Source organism: Mugil cephalus, chromosome 15 (genome assembly GCF_022458985.1).
Source record: "Mugil cephalus isolate CIBA_MC_2020 chromosome 15, CIBA_Mcephalus_1.1, whole genome shotgun sequence".
Lineage (NCBI taxonomy): Eukaryota > Metazoa > Chordata > Actinopteri > Mugiliformes > Mugilidae > Mugil > Mugil cephalus.
This window is the reverse complement of record NC_061784.1, coordinates 19309202-19333271: the sequence shown is the minus strand read 5'-3', so window position 1 is coordinate 19333271 and position 24070 is coordinate 19309202. Positions and strand designations below refer to the sequence as shown.

Sequence of the window (24070 nt, the reverse complement as noted above, 5' to 3'; positions counted from 1 at the left end):
TTGTTTGGACCAAAACAAAAACTAATTTACTCGAATAACAAAAAAAAACAACACAAGCTGTAGAGTCTGTAGATCAGCGAATAGCTCTGTGCTAAGATGTAACGCTCGATGGCTCATAACAAACATGCAGAGGAGATATGAGCCCCGGTTGGATGGAGGGGTGAGGATTTATAGCCCATAGTTCCTCCACCTGCCCCAATGGCGCCCACCTCCAGGCCCCTGCCACGTTACAGAAATTGAACATATATAAAGTTACACTTCAGTGGATGGATTCGCTCACGACTGAGCTAAATAATATGCGTAACGAAGAATTAGGCCGTATGTGGCGGGCAGATTCAGGCCTCCTCTGAGCAGTGGTTTAACTCAGCTTCGTGTCGTTCCTGCGACGTCTGGCAAGCAAACGACTGGGTGCACTAATTAATAGGTTTCTGGTTGCAGTCAGTGTAAAACTAACACTCGGCTAGAAACCTGCCAACTTGCCTGCTGAGGAGAACGAGCCTCCAAAGGGCCGCACATTACCAAAATCTGCATGGGTGAAGATAAGAAAAAAAAAAAAAAAAAACTGCAGTGATAAACGCTCCACAGTCCACTGTGTTATGGATAAAAAAACAAAAAAAACAAATCACAGTCTGTTTTATACAGCATGAATCAGGACAGAATTAAAACATCGCACAAGGTGAAGGGATGAATCAGACCTGCATTCGGTTACAGCTTTCTCATACTGATAAGGCTTTGTCGTCAATTTTACAGCTCACTCCGATTATTCCACGAGCTGCATTAGCAGATTGGTTCTGGCCTCCATATCTCAGCTCGGAGCGATGACAAGTGTCAGTTCACTGTCAGGCGGAGAGGACACCACGGCTCCCGTTCTCACGCCTGCTGTCAGGGTTCGAGGGGGGGATGATTTGTCACCTCCAGCGTCTGTTTATATGCTTCATTACTGCAGGTTCGAGATGTTGGCTGCGAGGGTACAGTAGCAGAAGACTCAGGCAAGTGCCTCCGACGATTTGTGGGCCGAAGGATGAATAAAAAATAAGCCTTTCGAGGCGGAAACATTTTTCTAAAGTGGGCGCTTTACTGTACAAACTTTGTGCTTGAGCTATTGCACATGATCCACCGTCTGATGCGCGCATGGTTCTCACGTCATTTTCCTGCCATTCACTATTATAGCGACTATCGTTCCTAAAGCTAATCACGTTCATCACTTTTGGAACAGGGCAAGTGATGCAGGTCTAGATAAAAAAAAAAAAATCAGTCCTGATAGTTTTACCCACAGCTAAGATGTGTTCCATATTAAATTCAGCCTAGTGCTATTTATAAATATACTTTATTATTATCATTTTGCATTTGATATTAAGCTATTCCTTATATATAAATATGTTGGATTCATGTTAATGTGCAATTAAAGAAATTTAAATTTGTGGAGGAAAATTTAAAAAAAAAAATATGAAAAATGTCCGATCAACCAAAGATTTTGTGGCCCCCCCTGCAGTACCTCCTTGGACCCTCTAGGGGTCGCGGACCCGTTGTTGAAGACCTATGGTGCAAAGCGAAACTTTGTCATATTATCTTTGTTCCTAAGGTGAATTTGCTGCTTATTTAAGCATAAAACTATTCATTGTTTGTTGTTTCTAAATCTCAAACACAATCAGTGCACGAGTTGGTCTCTTTTTGCTCTGTTTTGTTCTCCACCAGCTCCTGCTAGAAGTTTCTCGCTCTTAAATAGCGCTCAGTTTATATCAAAACACTGCAAAAAAAACCCCAAAACAAAACAAAAAAGGCTTAAAGAGGCTAAAATGCTGCGTAGATCTGAATCACAGTTCTTTGAGATCCTGTAAATCAGTGACCCTGTTCATATACAGCCAGTCTACGTGATCAATAGTTGATAAAAAAGTATCGATCAGCTTTAAAATTGCATTGATTCGAGCTGTTTCTCCCGATGCCGTGGAAGCACACCGTCCCCTTACACAAACTCACGACGTGTATTGATTCACCGCGTGTTCACATTTCTTGGGGCCCTTTGCTCGTATTCCGGTCGGTCATTGAGAGCGTTGAGGACGCGGCGCCATTGAGAGCCAAACTAAATGATGTTTCCTGAATGTGAAGACGGCCACTGATGCCCCTCCACACACAGCTCCAGGAAGGCAGAGGGGCTTTGAGATGAGATTACTGATGGATGGGGCCGCTGGCCGCTCACGCCCTCCCAGATTTATGGCCGCATGGCTTCATGTCCTGTACAGTAATCCATTGGCGGGACACTGCATCATTTTTCCGACAGCTGAATTAGGGTTGTGTGTGATTGCTCACCTTAGTTTACAGCACAAAGGCTCGCAACCTGAAATTGTCTGCAGAGGCCAGTGACATTTTTTTCCCTCCTAGAGGATGTTGCGTAACAGATGTGGAGCTAAAAGATGAAGTCTGGCACAAATATTCCATCCCACAGGTGTAAAATTGAATTTTCAAGGCCAGTCCTGCAGCATAACACAGGCTGTGACTTTAAGGAGAAGTTCAGTTTTGAAGATGAACTTGTGCGCTTCATTTACTTATGAATATGTTACACTTGTGTTACGCCCCTCTACACTTCCATTGGCCTCATCTAATCGAAGAGAAAATTGAAGAGGAGTGGGGGGGGATCACTTTTCAGCTGCAGAAGCCACCATGTTTCACCTTTTTTTTCTTTTTAAATTTCATTTTATGAAATATACTCTTATTTTTGTAACTCCATCATGTGTTTTCTCTTTATGTTGAGCCTCTCGAGCCGAGTCACAACAGTTGTCTGAATAGACAGTGTTTTATTTTATACTTTACAGTATAGTAAAGTTTTTTTATCTTTGCATTAAATATGCTAGTTGCCACAGGAGGAACATTTGGTCTAGATTAGACCTTTAAAAAAAGCCCAATTTTCCTCAAACCTGATTCCAAAACTCAGAGCCTTTCATTTTGTCTTCAAACTTTTAACGCACTCTTGTGAGTTATTCCTCTTTTACTAAGAACTCATACATTCATTCATTCATTTTCTGTAATTATTTACGTGGACAGGTGTCCAGTCCATCACAGAGCTAACACAGAGAGACCGACAACCACTCACATTCACTCCTATGGTTAATTTAAAATCAGCCTAACGAGCACATTTTGGACGGTTGGAGGAAGGAAGTTTAGGTTTATCTTAGGAACGTGTACGGGTGGTGGTGGCGTCCACTTGCACGACCAGGGTCGGACAACAACCAGAAACTCATTTAGAGGAATTTGTCCACCGAGGTCCTGAGGACCAGCAGGTATTTAGATCTGAAGATGCCTCTTGGATGAAACGTCTTCAGGGAAACTAAAACACTCCAGATGCATTTGTTTTAGCTCCGTCTTCAGATATTTCTGTTGTGTCCAAAAAAAACATCAGATATTAAAAGTTTAAAGATGAAACTTTTTTTGCATTAATTTGCAATGTTTTAGAAAACGTCCCTGGAACATGGATGAAGGGGTCACTGAGTACGACTCCTAGTCAGTTAGTGTTTGTACCAAGGGACAGATGTGTCTTTATGGCTGGACATCACCTCAAGTACTAATAAGTAGAAAAGCTCTATATTTATATAAAACCATTTACTGAGTCTGAGAACGTTCATAAACAGGGCTATGAATTAGATTTTATAGCCAGTAATCAACATTTTTCCTTGTTTTTTTTTTGTGGTATGCTAGTAAAAATGTTTTACCTGTGTTGCCACAGCAGCTAATAAAAACTTAAATAAACTAGAATAAAACTCCTGGAGGATCTTTTTTTTAAATATCTTGATCTTTCGGGGTCTGTTCTAAGTTTAGGTCCATCACATTTCAAATTTGACTCCACATTCACAAACACATTTTAATGACTTTCAACTGAGCTCATCCAGCTGCTTTTACATTCCAGCTTTTCTCATTTACGCTGCGGAACAAAACTGAGACGATCGCTGTGAACGGGGTGCAGATTTGAAGACTTCCAGGAGGAGAAGTACATTTATTGTAGAAGACATTTAGAAAAACAAAAAATAATCTTTCTCAACTCACTTCCCACACATCAGTAATCTCACACTGAAACACATCAGACTATCAGGACTGGAGCGGCAGCCAAGTAAACTGCAATGAAACTTAACATAAACGTGATCTTTTAAAGGGAAATTACAAAAGCTTCTTTGTGTCCATTTTAAATAGCAGCGTCCACTTTAAATCTGCCCTCCTCCTCCTCCTCCTTTCTTCTGTTTGGGTTTCTTCTTCTTCCTCTTCTTCTTGGCCGCCGTGCTCTCAGACTCTGTTTTGCTCTTCTTGGCCGGGTTGGGCTGTGAAGCGGCCGCGCCGTCGGCCGCCCGTTTCTGCTTGGCTTTCTTGTCACGTTTCTTTTTGGCTTGTCCTTTCTCCGGCTTGTCTGTGGAGGACGACTTGTCGGTCGCTGCCCCCTCCGCCGCCGCCTCTGAAGAAGACTTTTTACGCTTGCTGCGTTTTTTTGATTCTGGCAGGAAACCTTTCTTCTTATTGGGAGCCGACTCCTGGGCCGCGTCCTTGTCAGGCTTCGTCTTTTCAACTTTGGGTTTGCTGCAGAATGAGCATGAACACACACAAGGTCAACGTGATGGCTTTATATATATATATATATATATATATATAAAAAATACATTCTGTGATTATTTACTACACATGTCAGGGCGTAATCTTTGCATCAATTCGCAGCCCAAGGTGAATCTACTACATAAAACAGACTTGAGGGGGTGAATATCAATGCAATTATTTGTTTTTTACATCATATATTTTGTAGAAATTTTAATTAATTTAACAGTAAAGAGTTAATTTTTTTATTTTTTTCATGCATTTATTATATTTTTAGTAGATTGATTTTTAAATAATTTAAACAAATCAAATAGTTATTTCTCAATTAAATGTTCAAAAAGTATTAAGAAAAGAAATTCATAAAAATCTAAATAGTGCCTAAAACGTGCTGCGCTGCAGTAACTTTAATATGGTTGCTTTTTCCTCTGGAGAATTTAAATTTATTGGGTGATTTTTAGGTATAACTGTGTTTCATCCACAAACAGGGGGAGAATCAAAGTGGCCGCATGAAACAAAGATTTCTACATGTAGCGGTGCATCCTCAAAATGAATCAATTCAAAGTCTGACTAAATCGCACTGCGAGGGAAGACGAGCGCCCGCCCTGTCACCATTAGTCCCAATCCTCTGACTCACACGGACAAAACAAAAAGAAAAACCAGTCATGTAAAGAAAGGGAGAATAATTATTGCCGGAGGCGTCAAAAGGATGTAGATATTTTCTCTTCATTTACTGAGGGACTGTCCATTCTTTTCTGTGGAAACAAGTGATTAAATGTATTGGAGAATGGCTTCACAAACCACTGCCAGAATCTCCCCGGCTGTGTTTGCTGGGAAACAGGTCTTTTCTACCAACAAACAAACTTATCAGTGCTTCGAAGGGTTGTGCTACGACATTGGAAGAATCAAGCAAAACTGGACTCATTCGAATCATTGATAGCAAGGACTAACTGCTAAGATATGTTGTTTTCTAACAAGTGTATTGCAATTGTCTATGTCATAGAAAACTTAATAAAAACTTGAACCAGTCATGTATCAGTGATCCACAGTGAGACAAACTGAGAAGTCTGCACATCAGGACTCCTGCAGGAAATAGGATTTAACTTACTAATACTAATGTTTTTGGAGATCTGAGCATTTTTTGAAAACAGAAACTAAAATATGGCCCCCCCGCCAAAACCCGTCTGATCTGGGCCCCAGTCAGGTTTTTCACCTGTTTTCCCCGGTTTTTAACCAGCACTGTGTGTGTTTTGCTATATGTACAATATACAGTCAGCTGAGTTCGTCTACTTCCTTCCTCCACATTTCCAGAACATTAACTCCGTCACCACCTCAAAGACCCATCTATTCACTTTGGCCTCCCACAAACTGACTATTTAGATTTTATGGTCTCTCTATGTTATTGTCTTCTTGTTTATTTAATTACTTGTTTACTTATTTTTGATGCTCTGTTAAATATATATTATTGTTTTCATGTTTATTTGATTTTGTATTTCACCTTCATTTTATTTCATTGTAAAGTGACCTTGAGGTTCCGAAAGGCGCTTATAAATAAAATCTATTATCATTATTATTATTATTATTATTACCAATAGAATGAGAGTAACGCAGCTTTTCTTCTCCAAGCTAACATCACTGGCCAAGAAGAAGGGTGGGGGTGGGTCTTGAAAAACTTGAAGCAAACGGTGGCAATATAACAAATTTATTTTTTCTCCTCCGAGTTAAACTGCAACGTAAACGCTAGTGTATCGGAAGTCTGAAATTTCCGGATTGGAATATAGAATTTCTGAGTTTTCATGAAAGCATCATCTAAGCCGGCGTTTTTTTTAATCGAAGTCACTGTTTTTGGAAAGATGGAGATTAAATTTATGAAGCCAGGAGAATGTGAATGTAGCTTCAAACAAAGGACTTAAAAATAGTAAAAAACAGTAATAATAACTAATATTAAACATCCAGGCTCATCCGAGTTAAAATGAGTCACCCAACGAGTCACAAGTTGTGCGTGGTTTACAGAAGATAATTAGAAGTCTCCCACTAATCGGGTTCTTTCTGCACAACGATCTCCTCCTACAGCTTTTAATTTCAGGATTCAGGCGGTAACTCACGTCACTCCAAAGTGCCTCATCACAGCCCAGTAGGTGTCCTCCATCTTGCCGGTCTTCTTGAAAGCGATGGTGCCGGTCAGCGGCTGCAGGACTTTCTGAAGAGGATCCAGATCCACAGACAGCTTCTACACGGACCGGACAGCGGCAGAGTCAGAGTCAGAGTCTGGATTTGAATCCACATCAACCGCTTCCCCCCGTCGACCGACCACTCACCTGCTGGTGGACGTGTTTGACCAGGAACTGACACAGCTCCAGGACTTTCAGCACCTTCTCCTTCGCTACCTTGCTCTCAGCTGGACCGACGCTCTGGAGACTCTGAGACGAGAAGACGCTGGGGTTAGACTCCTGTTAATAGATAAACTGCTGGAGACTCACTTTAGTGCCATTATGTTCTAAATAACAGCGCTAAATATCATTTTGAGCAGTTTTCAAACCCTAAACAAATTGAAATATAACATTTTCAGTCTTTGCTAATGCAGCTTCTAGATGTGGATGCCTGAAGGCAGCGATTACAGTGACTTGGACTGAGAAATTAAGAATGAGCTTCACATTTTAAGAAAAAAAAGAAGAAAGACTACAGTCATGAGGTTTATCTGGTCTGTTTTCATCTAGGAGGATGAAGAGGGGTGAAGTCATTTGGGGAAGCTCTGCAGAAGCGGCGCAATTAGCCGCCGCCGCCGCCGTCGTCGTCTCTCCAGAGGACACACGGAGGACGGCGAGAGGAGCGGCGGCTCTAATCATCATTTATCACGGCACGGAGCAATCTCATAAACCTTCTCCAATAATACAATTAAAATGCGAACAAGCCCAAAGCAGCGTCCGGACTCACAGCGAAGACGTGACGCGCGGCTACATTACACGCACAGAAATATGACTTTCAATCTGCTCCACAAGCAGAGGATTTAAATAGGGAGGAGGACGGGGCTCGGGACGGGACATGGAGGAAAAATAACGACCAACAACAAATGATTTTAATACTCTGGTGTCCAGAGCCAGAAGAACCTCTGCAGAGAAGAAGCCACCTCCGTCTCTGAAATGCATCCTGGATGTGTTCACCCCTGTACTTAAAGCTGGTCACTTCCCCCAAACTAGACACTGACGCGAGGCCTCAATAAGGAAATATGAGTGCATACAGGTTGTGTGGCTCCTCTTGGGTAAAACTGTGTTGACTTACCGCTGCCAGCTGCTCCGAGACCTTCTCACAGAGCTCTGTCCACTGAGGACCACTCAGCAGCTGCTGAACCTCCCTGCTCTGCATCGCCCGCAACACCAACACACACGCTTGGCCCTGAAAACATACACACACACACACAAAAACATCAAATTAATGAACAGGAATTCTAATGAGATGCTGTATAAGTAAAATCCAAGTTAGGACTGATGAGCAGTTTAGAGTTCTGTGTTAAGTTGAAGCTAAAAGTAGAAAAACAAAAATAAAAGCGGGTATATATGTGCAAGAGGGGGCGATTTTCGAGATACGCATTTTCTGTTTGTGCACGTTTAAATGGTGCCATCAACATAAGGGGCAAGTCATGTGCTGGAGATTTGAATCGCGTGATGACAGGGAGGCAGAAAAGAAAAGCTCTCTGTGGTCCAAAACGGAAAAAAAGTAGCTAAAGCTACTAGGCTACGGAGGAAGTCTTCACGATGTCAGACTTGGGAAAGTGACGGGATATCCCCGACTGGAGAGTTTATGCATTCTGTACCGATGCAGGACCTGATTTAAAATTTGTTGTCATATTCTTCTCCTCTAACCCGTCTCTCAACACATTCATGGTCCGTGTTATGTGTACATTGTTTCGTCCTCTCTGAATATATTAAGTGCCATATTCGTAAAATACTCCATTTTGCTGTTACTCCTGTTATTAAGTGAGTCAATGTTAGGTGCTGTTGGTTGCCAAGGGTAACTGTGAATATTGGCGACTGATGAATCAGAGTCAAGAATTCAAGAAAGCCGTGTTTTAACCTTTTTTTTTAAACTAGATGGTTAATCATGAAACACATAAATAATAGAACTTGGGAGCGAAACAGTCAAGTTTAAATGTCTTTACTTGGAAATAACACTACAGTGCTGCTGTGATTAAAGTCACATGTGGTTTGACTGCTGTGTTTTTGAAACCTCTTTAACACAAAGTTTATGTCATTCAGATGTGATGTCTACACGTAAACGTGTTCTCCATATCCGCAATTTTCGATTGTTTGTTTTGGATCAATAAAGACACACTGAGGAAAGATTAACGGAGGAGATTCAGAGAAACATCTGCACGACTAATTTTCTGTGGAATTTCTGCAAAAGTTTCGGTGACCATTGTAAAAAAAAAATGAACTCGTCTGGCAGAAAAGACACAACGCAGACTAGTGTTTGGGTGGTGTTGTCACAAAGAGAACCAGACTGAGGAGCACTCGAGTATAAATGTCTCGCACTGGCATCTAGGTCCCACTGTGCTATAACGGAGCCTTAATAGTGACAGCAGAGAGATTATGAACCAAAAGAGGAAGCATTCAAGATCCCAGAGGACGTAATTGTCATTCAGACCACACACGAAAGCGCACAGAACACTATAAATGAATATTTCAAGCCTTACGTGCAAGCAAGGGAGACAACATCATACATGGAGACGGGTTAAACCGCACACATATTGGTCTCAGGATACGAAACATTTCCACAGCGGTAGCCGGTTTGTTTTGGGGTAACAACGCGCAGAACCTGCCTCTTTATCGGCTCTTTAAATACTAATCCAGGGTCATTACAGATAAAGGATCTGATCATATAAATTATTCAAAGGGGATCTTCTTAAAAGACTTGAGGGTTTAAGGTAATACAGTCATTCTGGAGACATTCTGATAATAAAAGACAGAGGAGAGGGTGGACGTGAACACAACCCAAGAACTAAGTGCATTAATCAGAGGCAAAAAGAATAATAATAATAATAATAATGATAATAAATAGATCCCAGCTAACGTCTGTGAAGATTGTTGGTCATCTACAAAACAGGTTCTTTAAACCTCAACTCTCCACCAACCTTTTAAAACTGAGGACTCTGCAAGTCCAGTTGTCCTTTAGAAGACTAGCGCGCCCTTTTAAAAACATATTTATACCCTTGTGAGTAGTGTTTTCAAAGATTTACACCTCCATTAAGGTAGAGAAAGTTGGAGAGCAGCTAGAAAATGTTCAGATTTTTTATGGAATTAGTTGACAGTATATATCATATTGTTTAACACTAGAAGAGTCACAGGATCAAAACTCCTGAACTAAATCAGAAACTAATCAGGTTTATTCAAGATGGAGAAAGAGTTTTTACCTGTTGATGTTCTCTGACCCCGGATGTGATGTGCTGCACGGCCGTGTCCAACAGGTTCACACATAAAACCTAGAAATAACACACACACACAAGCGTTACAACACGCCGCTGCTTCCGTCTCCACGGCGACGGGCGTCCGAGTCACGTCTGTACTCACGGGGAACCTGGTGAACATGTCGGTGAACATCTGGGAGGTCAGGGGGCTCTTCCTCCTGCTCATGAAGGAGCACAGGGCGTCTCTGAAGAGCGTCGAGACCCGATCCACGTCCACGTTCCCCATGAACCTCAACTACACAAACACACACACACACATAAATAAATAAATCAGGCTCGGTTCACTTCAGCTACTTCAGTTTCAAGAGCCTTGTTTTGTTTTGTGCTGTCACAATAAGTGTGTTTTTCCATCCACCTGTTTCCATCTTTCCACTCTCTATAAATATTGCAGCAGTTTTTATGCTAGACTGAATTTAAGAAGAGGGAAACATCAGACCTGTTGTGTGTGCGCACGACTTCTCCTCAAACCACTTCTTCTTGTTTTCATTTTTTTTAAAGAATTTTATATGAACCGGACCATTTTCAATGAAGCGCTCCTAAATCAAATGGTGCGACTGCGTCACTGTGAGGTGTGGTGAAGATGGAAAGGTCCGAAATATGAAGCAGGACAGAGACAGAAACCTGTCCCTGAACCAGCTTCTCTGTCTGACTATTGCCCTATTTACATGGGACTAGTATTGTCTGGTAATTTGAAATAATCGTGGAGGACGTTTGTGATCTTAATCCCATGCAAATTGTCCATGTGCTTATTTTATAAAGTGAAAACTCTCGTAACACAGAGATCCTCTGATAAAAGTAACCTGGTGTGGATTAACATCGCTGTGATTTAAGGAGGAATTTTTACTTTTTCGATAATTTTTTGTTTGATTTGCGCCGTTTTTCTGCCTCTTGTCACTTAAGTAATTATGAATAACTTCTTGTTCAAAGAGAGTGAGGATATAATTTGAGGGAAGAACTAAATTTAAAACATCTTTGTGCCTGCGCTACATTAAAAACATTTAGTATTTCTATATGTGGCGTGAAATTATGGAACAGAATGACGGAGGAACTAAAGTAATGTCCAAGCATGAGTAAGGTTAAGGAGCGGTACAAACACATGGTGTTCACCAGGTATAGGAAAGAAGGAAGGGGCTGAATATGTCTAAATATACATTTTTATGAGCACATGAGGAAAAAAAAACACAGGAAGTAAATGTCTTCCTACTCCTTTTTAAACATGTTAGGTAAATTATTGTTAAAATGCAAAAGCTTTCATTCATTCATTCATTCATTCAAGGATGTGCTATAATTCAAAGTTTGGACAGATGTTATGGAGCGAAGTCGAGATGTCGCTGAACTTTACTATAAACGGGTTGTTGGTAATTTCCTCCCCTGGATCAATAGTATCAAAACTTTTATTTTTTATCATCCATCACAATTTGCAACGTAATTAAAGCCGTCTCTGACTCGAGTGAGATGGAAAGTAGTAGAGCCACAACAACAGAATGGAAATTAGAGTAAAACACAGAGTTTTTTTTTATTCTGTGTGAATGGAGCATGTGAAACACAGACGTACGGGGAGTGATTTATGAATCACAGGACGTCCCAGGTAAAACTAATCCTATGGGAATCGTGTAGAAGGTGGTGAACGTTGTTGATAATGGACCCTGGAGATTGTTCAAAGTCTTTGATGTCACCACAGCGTAGAAGAGGCTCTGACCTCGTTTGTAAACCGAGTCTATGTTTGAGCCAGTTTGTGATCCAGATGTAGATCCAGTTGCGTATAGGTCTGAATCACCTCTGCACACTCCCTGCTGATGGTTACAGGCTGCAGGTGGAGGCCTGGACCTCCACCAGTCCTCCACCACCTGTTTAGTTTTAGCTGTACTGACTTGAAGGTGGTTCACTCTGCACTACAGTAACTCTGAGTGGTGAAAAAGGTGAACGCTGGTTCTGATAGAAAGGATAGAGAGTGGATCACAGTTTGAGTTCTGCAGACCACGCTGGCTCCTGTCCACGGATGAAAACTCCTACAGTGGACACATCACAACTGGACCACAGAGCAATGGTCACCATGGCTGTTGCCACGGTGACGTGTCTCAGTGTGCAATGATGCTGAAGTAGCGGTGGTTTGGGTGCCACACAAACGCCGTCATCAATGTCGTTCACTTTTAGTTAAAAATAATAATGAAAACCTGATTCTCATTAACGCAACCACTCATTTATATTTGCTGCGCAGGCAGAAATGTCACATTAAGTTAATCGAGTCTGACATTAAACCTGGACAAATGAAATCAGACGGAGCACGAGGATATTAGGCTAAATCATTAGTGGTAATCGAGAAAATGAATGTCACGTAGAGGGCAGTTTCATTTGTCTTCACGTTGATACAGAATAGCCGCGCAACTTATTCTCCTTATTGGTCTCTTAGTTAATAAAACATAAGTTGTTTTTTTCGTTTTAAGAAGCTGCTGCTACTTATTTTTTGGCAACTTTGCTTAAAAAACTGATTAGAAACTCATAGGAAGACTCTTTCTTAAGGAAAAAAAAAAAAAAAGGGGCCAAGTTATCGAGGACACTTCATGACCCAGTAAAAATACAAGAACAAGCTTTTAAAATGTATCTGGTGCAATCCTGAACATGATTTGAGATGAAAATATTATAATAATGGCTTGAATACCATATAAATATTTAAGTATTATTTATCTACCTTGTGATCTAAAAGCAAATCTGTTGAAGTGTGGCTTGTTTTTGGTAAAAAACAAACAAACAGTGTATTAAGTTACTGTGGGACTGATCTTAGTCTTAGTCTTGGTCTTAGTTTCTTTCTCGTCTAGTGAATGAAATCAATGTGTGTGAACGTACGTCGTTCGCTGCAGCCGTCTGCTCCTCTTTGGTCTCAGTAGATAAAGATCCTCGCAGCACTTTCACCACATACAGAGACGCACTGAAGAAACAGGACAAAATAATGTAAAACAAACACACAGGCTTCAATGCAAATCCTGTTTTCTGTCTGTATCAACACCCCGACATTGAATCAGTGAGGATTTACTTATTTTACTGTCACACTATTTTTCTACGAATCTGATCTGATCAAACTCTGACGTCGTACCTGAAGTAGTAGAGGCAGACGGAGGAGTCGGACAGTTTCTGGGTTTTTGTCATCAGCTTTTCCAGCAGGTCGTGGAGCTCCCCCTGTCTGTCACCAGCGGTCCTGCAGTAAACTTTGGATCTGCACAGCTGGTTCCTGAAACAATCAGACGTGATGGGAACTTGATTAGATCATCATTTTACATATTACCGAGCCAATTCTTCATCGATTCCCTCGTGGGAAAACTAAATACGAACGAGGAATAAATAAGACTGATGGAATAAATACAAAACCACAGGGATTCAGGCCAAAAAAGTACACTTAACACCGCAAATTTCTGCTATTTAACGTTACAGCGTGACACTGTCGGACCTCAGTGCCATTTTGTGTCTGCATATGAGGAAAATATGAGAGAAATATGCTAATATACAAGATGTGAACATGTCTGATGTAGACACAACTAGAAAATACATAGAGGACATAGTTTTACCATCACAACGTAGTTCGAAAGGCTGAAGCATCATTTAGGGGAACAGTCTGAGGCATATTGTGAAAACTTAAACCAGTTTTAGATTTCCATGCCTAGAAATAGTTGTTGTTTTTTTCTTGTTTTGAAAGGTCAGATATTGATTTATTTATATTAGAAATCTCACAGGAAATGTGACAGAGGCTACAAGTAAATATTTTATTTAAAAAGTATGACGACAGAGAAGAGCTACATGTAAGACATGAAACTACCACAAATCTCTGGAACCTTTTATCTTTGTCGAAATGAACTGACATCTGGTCAAATGGGGACTTGAACCAGCCCTATAAATTATATAAATTATAAAATAAAATAACCAACATGTATTTATTTGACTCAAAGATCGGTGGTTTGCAAAATAAAGCCTTCCACCATGGCATCATAAAATGAAACGACAGGGACGTGGACAACAAACACTGGATCACTCAGATATTCTGAGTGTGCAGAGATGAAATTTTTTTCTTTACCTGAAGATGTCTGCAGCTCGACGGAGGAAGTCCTGCTCCTGCTGTTCGCTGCCGGAGCTCATTCCTCTCTCGATGAGGGTCAGCAGAGGCTCCACCAAACCGAGCACGAGGGGGCTGCCGGCCTGCCGAGCCACGAACACTTCCACCAGGTCCAACACCTAAAAAAAAGAAGACGTTTATAGGAGGGGGTTAGTCTTTATAATTTTGCTGGAGTTGAGCTGGGCAACGATCACATCCAAAGAGACGATAAACCACCTTGATCTTAAAGTCTCGGACCAGCGCCCTCTCTTTCTGGAGCTTTGTCCTCTCGTCCATCTTGGCCTGCGTCTTCTTCTTCTGCTCTGAGAACAGCGCCGCCAGGCCCTTATCCAGCTTCATCATGGCGTCGTCATCCAGATCTTCATCACTGCTGGCGTCCTGCTCCGTGGCCTAAATGTTCAAGCACAAGGACTTTTTTTTATAGTGTAGCGCAACAGATTAGAGGCCGATATTTGAGTTTTTTGCATCAGCCCTGTGCTGCTGGACCCGTGCAGCCCATACATTACTACCCCCCCCCATTTTTGAGTTCGATAAATGTTTATGTTTTTGGTTACATCGAGACATGAAACATTTGTTATCACTGTGTCCTTTTTATCATTTAAATGGAGAGAAAAAAAGCAGTATAGGCTCCAAATATCGGCATGTATCAGCGAAGACTAATTTAATAAAAATCGGTATCGGCCCTAAAAAAATCCATATCGGTAGATCTCTAGCAGGGATTTATGTATCGGGCTGATAAAAAAAAACATGATAGGACTGAGATCAGACTTCAGCTTAGTCTGATCTTTTTGTAGTTATTGGTTTGAGGTCTGCCGTAAGTGTTAAAACTTTTTCTTCGTCTTCTGTTTTTAACAGTGGTTGGCGTCAAAGCTGCCAAAAATCCCAGAAGAAGAAGAAGCAAAATCTGCAAAACTTTAACAAAACAGAGTCCACTCAGGAAAAGGCAACAAACAACAGACACTCAACGCTGTGTTTAAAGAAAACAGAAAAGTTTCCTGAGTATTCCAGAGAGCTTTACTGAGTGGAACATTTCTGGAGTATAAAACACGATCTAACCTCTCCACGCTACATTAACTCTGACAGAAATCCAGTTGCAAAGAAAAGACTTTAGGAATAATGGTTAATATTAAATGATTGGGATCGGATCAAAGATTTTACGTTTTCAACGTAAGAAAAAAGGATATTATTAAATTATTCTAGAAGTTTTACATTTCGGTTTAGTGGCTTTTAAAAAGTTTGAAAACGCACCAGAGCGTTCTGCTTCTGAAGAACTTTCATCAGCTCCAGGCGGAAATTTTGGTCGACTTGTTGGCCTTCCATCTCTTCCTCCTCCTCCTCTTCATCATCATCCTCCTCCTCATCATCATCCTCCTCGTCGTCGTCGTCTTCCTCCTCCTCCATTGCTTCATCTTCGTCCGAGTCGTCAGACTTGTCCTCCTGTCGGACACATAACCACATCAGTAAGCACGCGCAAGTAGATAAAAGAGGAACCTTAACGTTGGAATTAAAAGATAACAAAAATAAGCAAAGTGAGTAAAGCAAGAACTGACCTCCATCTCTTCATCATCATCATCGTCATCCTTTGTTTTTGTGTCATCAGTGACAACCACAGCGTCCTCGTCGTCCTTCTCCGGGTCCAGAACCTGCCACCGAGCACCATCATTATCATTATTTACAAAAAACGATCTACAACCAAAGTGGCTCCATTTAGGAACACAGATAATTAGCAAAACAAATGGACCCTCTTCTCTATTTTTTAAATGCTCAGTAATGTCTGGATATGATCTAAATATATTTATGAAAACAGATGAGATGGTTACAGCCGAAACCCATTTAAAGACCAGAATCCTCTCTTGAGCTCCACTGTTGCCCAAAAACGATTAAAAATTCAGGAATACAAACAGCGAGCTGTAGTTTATTTTGAGACGGTCCCACATGTGTCGTCCTGCTGTTCATCAGATAAAAACAGTGCCAAACAAACAAACATCTCTTTTTTTTCCTCTACTCCTGCTAAAAGCTACAGCTCTTTCCCCGTTTCGTAAAATAAAATTCACATAAGAATCAGATGGTCACACAGTTTTTTCAATAACAACACAGATTTGATCAACTAGACAATCTCCTAACTAAGACAATATCCTTGATCAATGTAAAAGGTGAAGCTAACTGATTTCTTACTAAAATCTTCATTTATAAAATATTTTTTGTTCAATAAATGTTTATGTTTTTGTTTTAAATTAAGTCTGAACTTAAACAGTTTAGAAACATTCTCCTAGCTTAATAAATTTACTCTCCGCCAATAGTGACTTTGATGAAAAAAAAGCAGCCTTAGATGATGCCTTCGTGAAAACTCGGAAATTCAAGACATACCATAGCATCCACATTACAGATTAACTCGGAGGAGAAAAAATAAGTTTGGTACATTGTCACCATTTGCTGAACATTAAAACATGTGCAGCAGCTATTTTTTTTATTTTATTTTGGAAGCAGTAATTTCTGAGCTATTTTTTTCCCAAGTTGTCTTGAACGCAACATCAGCTGCAGCTTCTGATTGGTTAGTGATGTTAATTTGGAGGGAAAGCTGTGTTACTCTCATTTTGTTTGTAGACGAACTCCCTTGACTTCTCAAACCTGACGAGATCCCACATGAACATTTTTTAGCTAAATTGTTTATTTATTTTCAAAAAACTGATTTGTTCTCATTGTTTTTTTATCATATAAATGTAGGGAGAAAAGGCAAAATCGGTTCCAAATATTGTCTTAGAAAAATCAGCAGCGTGGATCAACCATCAGATCTACTCTTTACATCTCGTCCTTCTGTTACTTACGTCTAAGATAGCCGTGAGGGCGGCCGCATTGACGTGGGGGCAGATGGAGGAGAAGACCGTCTTGCAGACCTGTCTGATGTGTCGGCTCTGCTGGGACAACAGGGACAACAGGATGTCCACCATCACCTCCACCCACTCGGGCTCCTCCTGCTCCTGCTCCGCTGCTGCATCGAGGGGGAAAATTAAACACAATCATCCACTTTGAAGCAGCTTGAATTAAGGTCTTTTTATTTTTGTGGGAGCAGGTTATAGTTCGTTGTGTTTCCGTTAATCCTAGAAATTTGCAAATCCTAAATAACGCAATAAAACCTCTCAAATAAAGCTAAAAAGGTGCCGAGTCTGCAACATTTGTCCAGAGGAAGAACAACTTTTCTCGTACACAGTTATTGACTACTAGATAATTAAGAAACTTTTATAGAGTTACACAGAATATTAAAGGCCATAGCAAACATTATTTTACCCTTTTTCTTTTTCTTCTTGGCTTTCTTTTCCTGAGCTTTGTCCACACAGCTCTGCAGGTCTTTCATGATGTCTAGCAGCTCTTCGGGGGCCTTTTTATTAAAAAAAAAAAAAAATTAACAAAAAAAAGACAATAAGACCATCTTTGTCTTATTACCTGTAATTTGTTTTTAGTCGACTACTAACAACTTGTTTTTCTGCGGTGAAGTTGCATTCTGGGTCATGCAACTAGCGGCAGATAAAAATATCCAAATTGGATGAAACGCATGAATCGTTTTATTATCTCATCTGTTTTTTTTTTTTCTTCGTGGGTCTAATTTAACGAAACATCAGTGAAGGGAGGTGCCCACTTGAAAAACCCCAATGATGTGCCGCATACTGCCTGCTGCTGTTGGCTAGGCTAGTTAGCTGGTGTCTTCTTGTTGGCTGCTAGCTCGGCACAAGGGATCTTATTCTGTGTAATAATGAGTTTTCGGATTTGTTTTGAAAAACGAATGAACTGATTCTTGTGATACCTTGAAGAGATGCAAGCCGACCAACAGGAAAAGCTGCTGGAAGGCACTGCTCTCTGCTGTCGGCCCTTTCTTTGCTTTCTTCTTCAGGTTTGCCACCGACTCCAACATGCTGGAAGAAAATAACAAGTCAACTGAATCAACTTTGCAAGAAACGCCAGTGTAGAAGTAAAAAAACAAAAATGCTTTGAGATCCCCTACCTGTCCCAGGCCTGTCTCTGCTCAGGACTGAAGGGCCGGCTGCTCTGGACGAATTTTGGCTGGCTGAGCAGGACTTGTGCATACTGAACCAGGTGGTAGATCCACATGGTGCCGTCGGCCGTCACGCCGAGAACCCGCTTCTGGTTGACGGCGGCGCCTTCGGCCGAGTCGTCGGATTGCGGCATGTGGTGCAAGGACATGAGGAGTCTGGATGGAGGACAGAGAGAAGGAGGTCAAACTGAAGCTCAAATAAATAAATAAATCACACTGGCTTTACACTGAGACACTTTAGTTTCAGACAGAACGTTTACACGCACGTGAAAAAAACAAATTATTGCCTTAATCCGACTTTAACCGGACAACTTAAGTGCATATAAACACATTGGTCCGACTAAAATCAGAGTTCTTCTTATGGAAATGGATGTTCTCCATCATGTATACGCCTTAATCGGACTTTAACTGGACAACGCGTGTGCACATGCTCCACAACCGCTGCACTTGTGTATGACCCCGGAAAACAAAAACGTCCAGGAAAGTCGGTCACAGACAAAGAAGAAAACATATCTGACACAAGAACCACCCGAGGTATAGGATAGGATTAAAAAAGCTATTATCCATGTTGTTGTTGGTTGAAATGCTGACTCCAGTTGTTTATTATATGACGTAATAGGTCAAGAGGGCCGTATTAACCCACTGAAAAGACACATATCGCCACCTAGTGTGGAGGAGGAGGACATGTTCCCGTCAGTTATTTGGTTTTCTCCGCTGCATGTAAACAGGGACAAGGACCACATTCATGAAGTCAAATTTCGAGCATAGCTCCATTAAGCTGTGGATGCAAGTAAAGCACTTTAGCTAAATGTTTATTTACTGTATATATCATGTGAATTGGACTGTACATTTTTTTGTTAATTTCACTTCTACCTCATTCTTATTTTCTTATGTCTTTTTTTTTCTTATCTTGTGACTCTTGGACTAAATAATTTCTCTGCACGGTTCAATAAAGTGATCTTGAATCTTTAATCAGCGCCTCTCACCCGAAGAAAGTGTTGACAAGCACTCCTCTGGTTTTATCATCCAGTGGGACCGAAAGCGTCGCCTTCGTCTCTGCGATGTCGGCGGAGGACTTCTTGGTGCTGAAGAAAGCGTGGAAAAAGACAAACCTGGAAGGGAAGCAACACACCACCAGTTCACAGCCGTCTCCTCGTCAAACAATAAGACACAGCTCAACTGGACGTCGGTCTCACCTGGACACGTCCATCATGAGATCCTCCTTCTTCTTCACGCTGTGGTTGTCGATGATGGAGGCGAGCCGAGCAGCGATCCACTTCCTCAGCCGGAATACGTTCTCTCTACGGATGAAGGAAAATTAACATTAACATTCACGCACCGTCACCCGAAGATTCGACGAATCAAACGCGGCCACTCACTGCTTCTCCTTTTCGTCCTTCTGCTTGCGAGTCTCCAGCAGCTCGTCCATCCGAGGCTGCAGGAACATGCTCTTCAGCCAGTCCACGTAGCTCTGCAGGGCTGCGGGCTGAAGGTACTGCACCACCCTCCACACGGACGGCACCACGGGGTAGCCCAGGTCCGTCAGCGAGGAGAACGCCACCATCACCGCCAGCTGTTTGTCTGAGTCCCGGCAGCCCGCCATGAAGTCAGAGACGTAGGTGTCCATCTCTGGGGCCAGCTTGAAGCGGTCCGGTTTCTGGGAGAGAGCAAAGGTTATAATACTGATCGTTAAAGAGCATCGATAACACTGTGCTATAAGACAATATGGATTTAACTCTTACATATAAATAAATAAATAACTATTACTAAACAATAAACACCTTCCAAATTAGTTATAAACTACAAACAAAGGCAACATATGAGTAATTAGGTGGGAAATAATCTGCCTCTGTGAAAGTAGATTATGTTTTTAGCTCTAATTCATCGGATCTTCAGAGAGCAGGGACACTGACCTGAGCCGACACCACGTGCATCCCGTATTGTATCATCACCTCTCCAGACAACACCTCCTTCAGCTGGGGCAGCGACAGCAGAGGGAGGGCGCTGCCCAGCAGACGGAAGCACAGGTAGCTGGACACAGACAGAGGAACTTCATGAACATGAAGACAAATTGAATGTAAATGGGGAATAAATGCTGCAGGTTGTTCTGTAAAGGACACTTTGGTTAACAGCTGTTGCTAATGTGTGTCTACATACTGATTGAACATTTCCATCTGTAAACCCTGGATGTTTTTAATCTGGCCACTAGTGGGCAGCACAAAGGGATGTAAACACAACACTTGCTGCGTTTGCATTACAGTTTTTCGCAAAATAAAAGCAACAATTCGATAAAGTACAATTGCTTTTTGTACGTGTCTCATCTTGCGACATCCCACAATTCTCTTAACTTCTCGTCAGACTTCACTTCGAGGAAGATGTACTTCAAATGAACAGGTCACATGCGTCATCTCCTGTTACACCAGTGACAGGGAAACGTGGAAAAAAAGTGTTTCCACCGCACTTTTGCGATACACTTTGATATCGATACGTCTGAAAAACCATCTCATGAGAGCGTAAAAGTGTTTTATCGATATATGAGCATTTTTAACAAATGTAGGTGTTTCCATTACCAGTTTTTTATTGCGATGTTTGGGTTATGCACATTTCTACGGGAAATAGAAACGCAGCAACTGACGAAACCAATGAAACTGATGAACTCTGCTATTATTATAAATCCCCAGGTAATACTAGAAACATGGAAATAGGTCTCAAGTGGACTATAAGAACAACATTTAATCTACTTCAGCATTTGGATAATGTCAGAATGCAACAGAAACCATATGAGATATATACATATATATATATATATATTGTTCTATTAAACTTTTTTTTTGTTTTACTACTATGAAACTCTATGAAAAGACTCACTGAGACGGCCCGGCCTGGTCCTTTAACATCCCCTGGATAATGGCTTTATTCCAGAAGAGCTGGAAGCTGCCTTCCTTCAGAGAGAGCTTCAGAAGGTCCAGGGCCACCGCTGGCAGGATGCGCTCCTTCTTCACGGAGAAGGTCGCCATCTTCAACACCTCCGTCAGCCTGCCAGACGTCACAGTTATTCACACCGGTTAGCAGACTGCATGGGGAGGGACAACTATGAAGGTTAAACAGAAGCACTGAACTCACTTGGGGATGTTGTCGGCGTTAATGATGGTGGCGGAGCCCAGCAGCTTCTTCAGTTTCTTGGGTTTGAGCGTCTGTGGGAAACGCTGCAGCGCCACCAGCAGCAGCTGCAGCTGCTCCGGAGTCCTGAAGGCCGACGCCAGGTCAGTCTGCAGAGAGCTCAGGAGGACCTCCTCAAACACCTCCTCAGGGATCTGATCGAAAAAAAACATTAGTTTTAAGTCTCCTTATCTTATCACAGTCACAGAGATGTGTTGCCGGAGGCAGACGCTACCTCAGAGAGGATGTCCATCATGGTCTTGCTGGGCAGGTCCTTCAGGTGCTGTTTGTTCTGGCTGAGGTTCTGAAGCAGATGGACACATCCCAACACCACCTGAGGCTCCTACAGAGACATGACACACAGCTCAGAGACCAAATAAATGAAACTTCACATTGCTGGAAGATCTGGAGACTGACTACTTCTGGGGTTTTCCCTCCCTACATGCAGGGCCGCTCAAAAGAAAAGAATTCGCAACATTTCTGCATTTTCCTGAATAAAGAAATGCACGTATTTCTGATTCATTTCTTTACATGTGTTCTTTTTGTCTCCACTCAGGTTTTTTTTGCAAAAATGTTCTGAAGGCCGCAAATACTTTTAAGCATCATGTGCAAGCATCCTTTAAAAGCTGATGAGCAATGATGGGACCACTTACTTTAGAGAGGCGTCCGGACTGGTGCAGGGCGAGGACGCCAAACAAGTTCCCAAACATAGCATTTCTGGAAAGTTTCTGAAAAACAAAAAACAGATAAAAAACAAGTGAAGACGTTGATACTCAAAAATCGAACTCGTAAAGATTCGAGCTAAAAGCTAAAAGAGCAAAGAAAGCTCACCTTTTTCACCGCCTGCAAGTCGTGCTTTTCTTTAATCCTGTCGAGGATACTCTGCAGGGAGACGTCTTCAAAGGCACTCAAGACCTGGAAAGATAAAAATCAACACATGTTCATTGTTTTCTTTCTTTACATTTGTGGTACAACAGCTCCTGCTTCAGTCAGAACTCATTTTTATTAATTAAAATATCTCATAATGCTCAGTTTTAATTATTAGAAACATCTAAGTTTGATCACATCTTTATGAATGACATTACAGCTACATTACACTGAGAGGTTTGTCAAAACTTTCATCCCCTCTATCTACAAATTGAGCGAAGGCAAAATAAGAACATGCAATTTGTTTTCTATGTATTGAGAACAACTTCTGTTAAGTTGGAAAAATTAAAATGTTTTTTAGTAAACAAACTAAACAATAGAATATCTATCTATTAATGTTTCTGTGCAGCTTTTCCTGAGCCTGCTCTATTAGCTCCCAACCTAATCTTCATGCCTCCAATGCGATATCTCCCCAAAAAACAAAACATTAGGCACATTAATAAATATAGTGTAATATAAAAGTCCTGAACTAGAATTAGTATTTAACCTAGTTCACTGACTAAAACATGGTTCTCCAGCTTCAAAAATGAAAACACAGTTGACTCTCTGTGATTTTAAACTAATCCTGAATATGATAAAGATAAGATTTAGATCAGGACCGTTAAATCAGAACCTATGTGTTGTCACCGGCGTACCTAATGATCCGGCAAATGCAAGTGTACGAGTTGAGGAAAACCTGGTCCTCTCACCTGTCCCAGAGCCAGGCTGAATCCAGGTCTCGCCGTCTCCCGTGTGTGAGCCAGTCCGTCCACCAGACGTTTAAAGGTGTAGTCCAACTCATCGGCCTGTGAGACGCAGAGAGATCAGGACGACAGGACGCACAGATTTACTTTCTTCCCCTCACACTGTGTAATATTCACGCACACTGAATTACACTGAAACACATCCTGTAGCCAGTGGTGGAAAGTAGGACACTTACATACACTTCTATTTTTATTTGTGAAATAACTGTGATTTGATATTTTTTAACTCCTCTGCAGCTTAAAACATCTGTCAACATGTGTATTGATGAATAACAGTAGTGGTATAGTATTAAAAAACTGACAGACAGTTCTGTTGAAGTACTTGTTTACTTCTTGATACTTTAGTTACATGTAAGTGATTTAAAAAAATACTTTGACTACATGACGACTGTTTGTTCTAATACTGGACCATGCTGGATCTACAGCCCCAGTGACAGACCCTCACCTTGTTTTCTGTTTTCAGGTACTGGATCAGGTTTTCTATCGCGTTCAGTCGGACCTCCTGATCCGGTTTGGCCAGGTCCCAGAAGAAGTCCAGGAAGACCCGGTTCTGCTGGAGGACGCCCGTGGGCCGGAGCGGCTCTGCTGCTTTCATGGAGACCTCCACCATCTCTACGGACATATCTCCTCTAACATCCACAGCCCGTCTGGTCCATGCTGCCGCTGCAGGAGGAAAACGTGCCTCGGTCGCGGGAACTACTTCCGGGTCACTTCCGCCTTTTTTTTTATAACTCACGAAAAACTTTATTGAACTACGCAAAACAAGATGATTAGAAACTGCTACTGCTAATAATAATAATAATAATAATAATAATAATAATAATAATAATGTTCCAGCTGAATGATGACGGTATATGTTATGGAAGATATAAGCATTGTATAAAACTACTAGTCAAATTATAGTCTATGTTTCAATATTTTAATAAGCTATTGTCACCATAATTTAATTTATTTCTTAGGTTTTGATTTAATTGGCTGGACAACTCATATTTATTCATCATGACATTGTGATTCCCAGATTTATGAGGGTTTTTGCCCCATTACTGTAAAGTCCAATACCACAT

General features: G+C 41.3%; 1 protein-coding gene across 1 annotated transcript; it reads right to left on the bottom strand.

Moving 5' to 3' along the window:
* Nucleotides 1-3950: 3950 nt before the first annotated feature.
* mybbp1a (MYB binding protein (P160) 1a) lies at nt 3951-23689 on the bottom strand. Its single transcript, XM_047607497.1, has 27 exons — nt 23452-23689; nt 22953-23048; nt 22168-22251; nt 21990-22064; nt 21572-21679; nt 21301-21491; nt 21046-21213; nt 20091-20208; nt 19557-19834; nt 19374-19478; nt 19164-19289; nt 18127-18333; nt 17929-18037; nt 17415-17505; nt 16955-17118; nt 15680-15772; nt 15378-15566; nt 14346-14519; nt 14091-14248; nt 13119-13253; nt 12872-12953; nt 10131-10262; nt 9974-10042; nt 7846-7959; nt 6885-6986; nt 6672-6796; nt 3951-4557 (listed from the first exon to the last, which is right to left on the bottom strand). The coding sequence occupies exons 1-27, from the start codon at nt 23626-23628 to the stop codon at nt 4191-4193; spliced, it is 3837 nt and encodes a 1278-aa protein (XP_047463453.1). The 5' UTR covers nt 23629-23689; the 3' UTR covers nt 3951-4190.
* Nucleotides 23690-24070: the final 381 nt, after the last annotated feature.

Coding starts and splice junctions, on each gene's coding strand:
- mybbp1a (XM_047607497.1), bottom strand. CDS start 23,628: ATGTCCGTAGAGATGGTGGAGGTCTCCATGAAAGCAGCAGAGCCGCTC. Junction 19,290..19,373: donor CTCATGATGGACGTGTCCAG/GTGAGACCGACG, acceptor CTTCCCTTCCAG/GTTTGTCTTTTTCCACGCTT. Junction 10,263..12,871: donor AGACGGCTGCAGCGAACGAC/GTACGTTCACAC, acceptor GTGTTTGTGTAG/TTGAGGTTCATGGGGAACGT.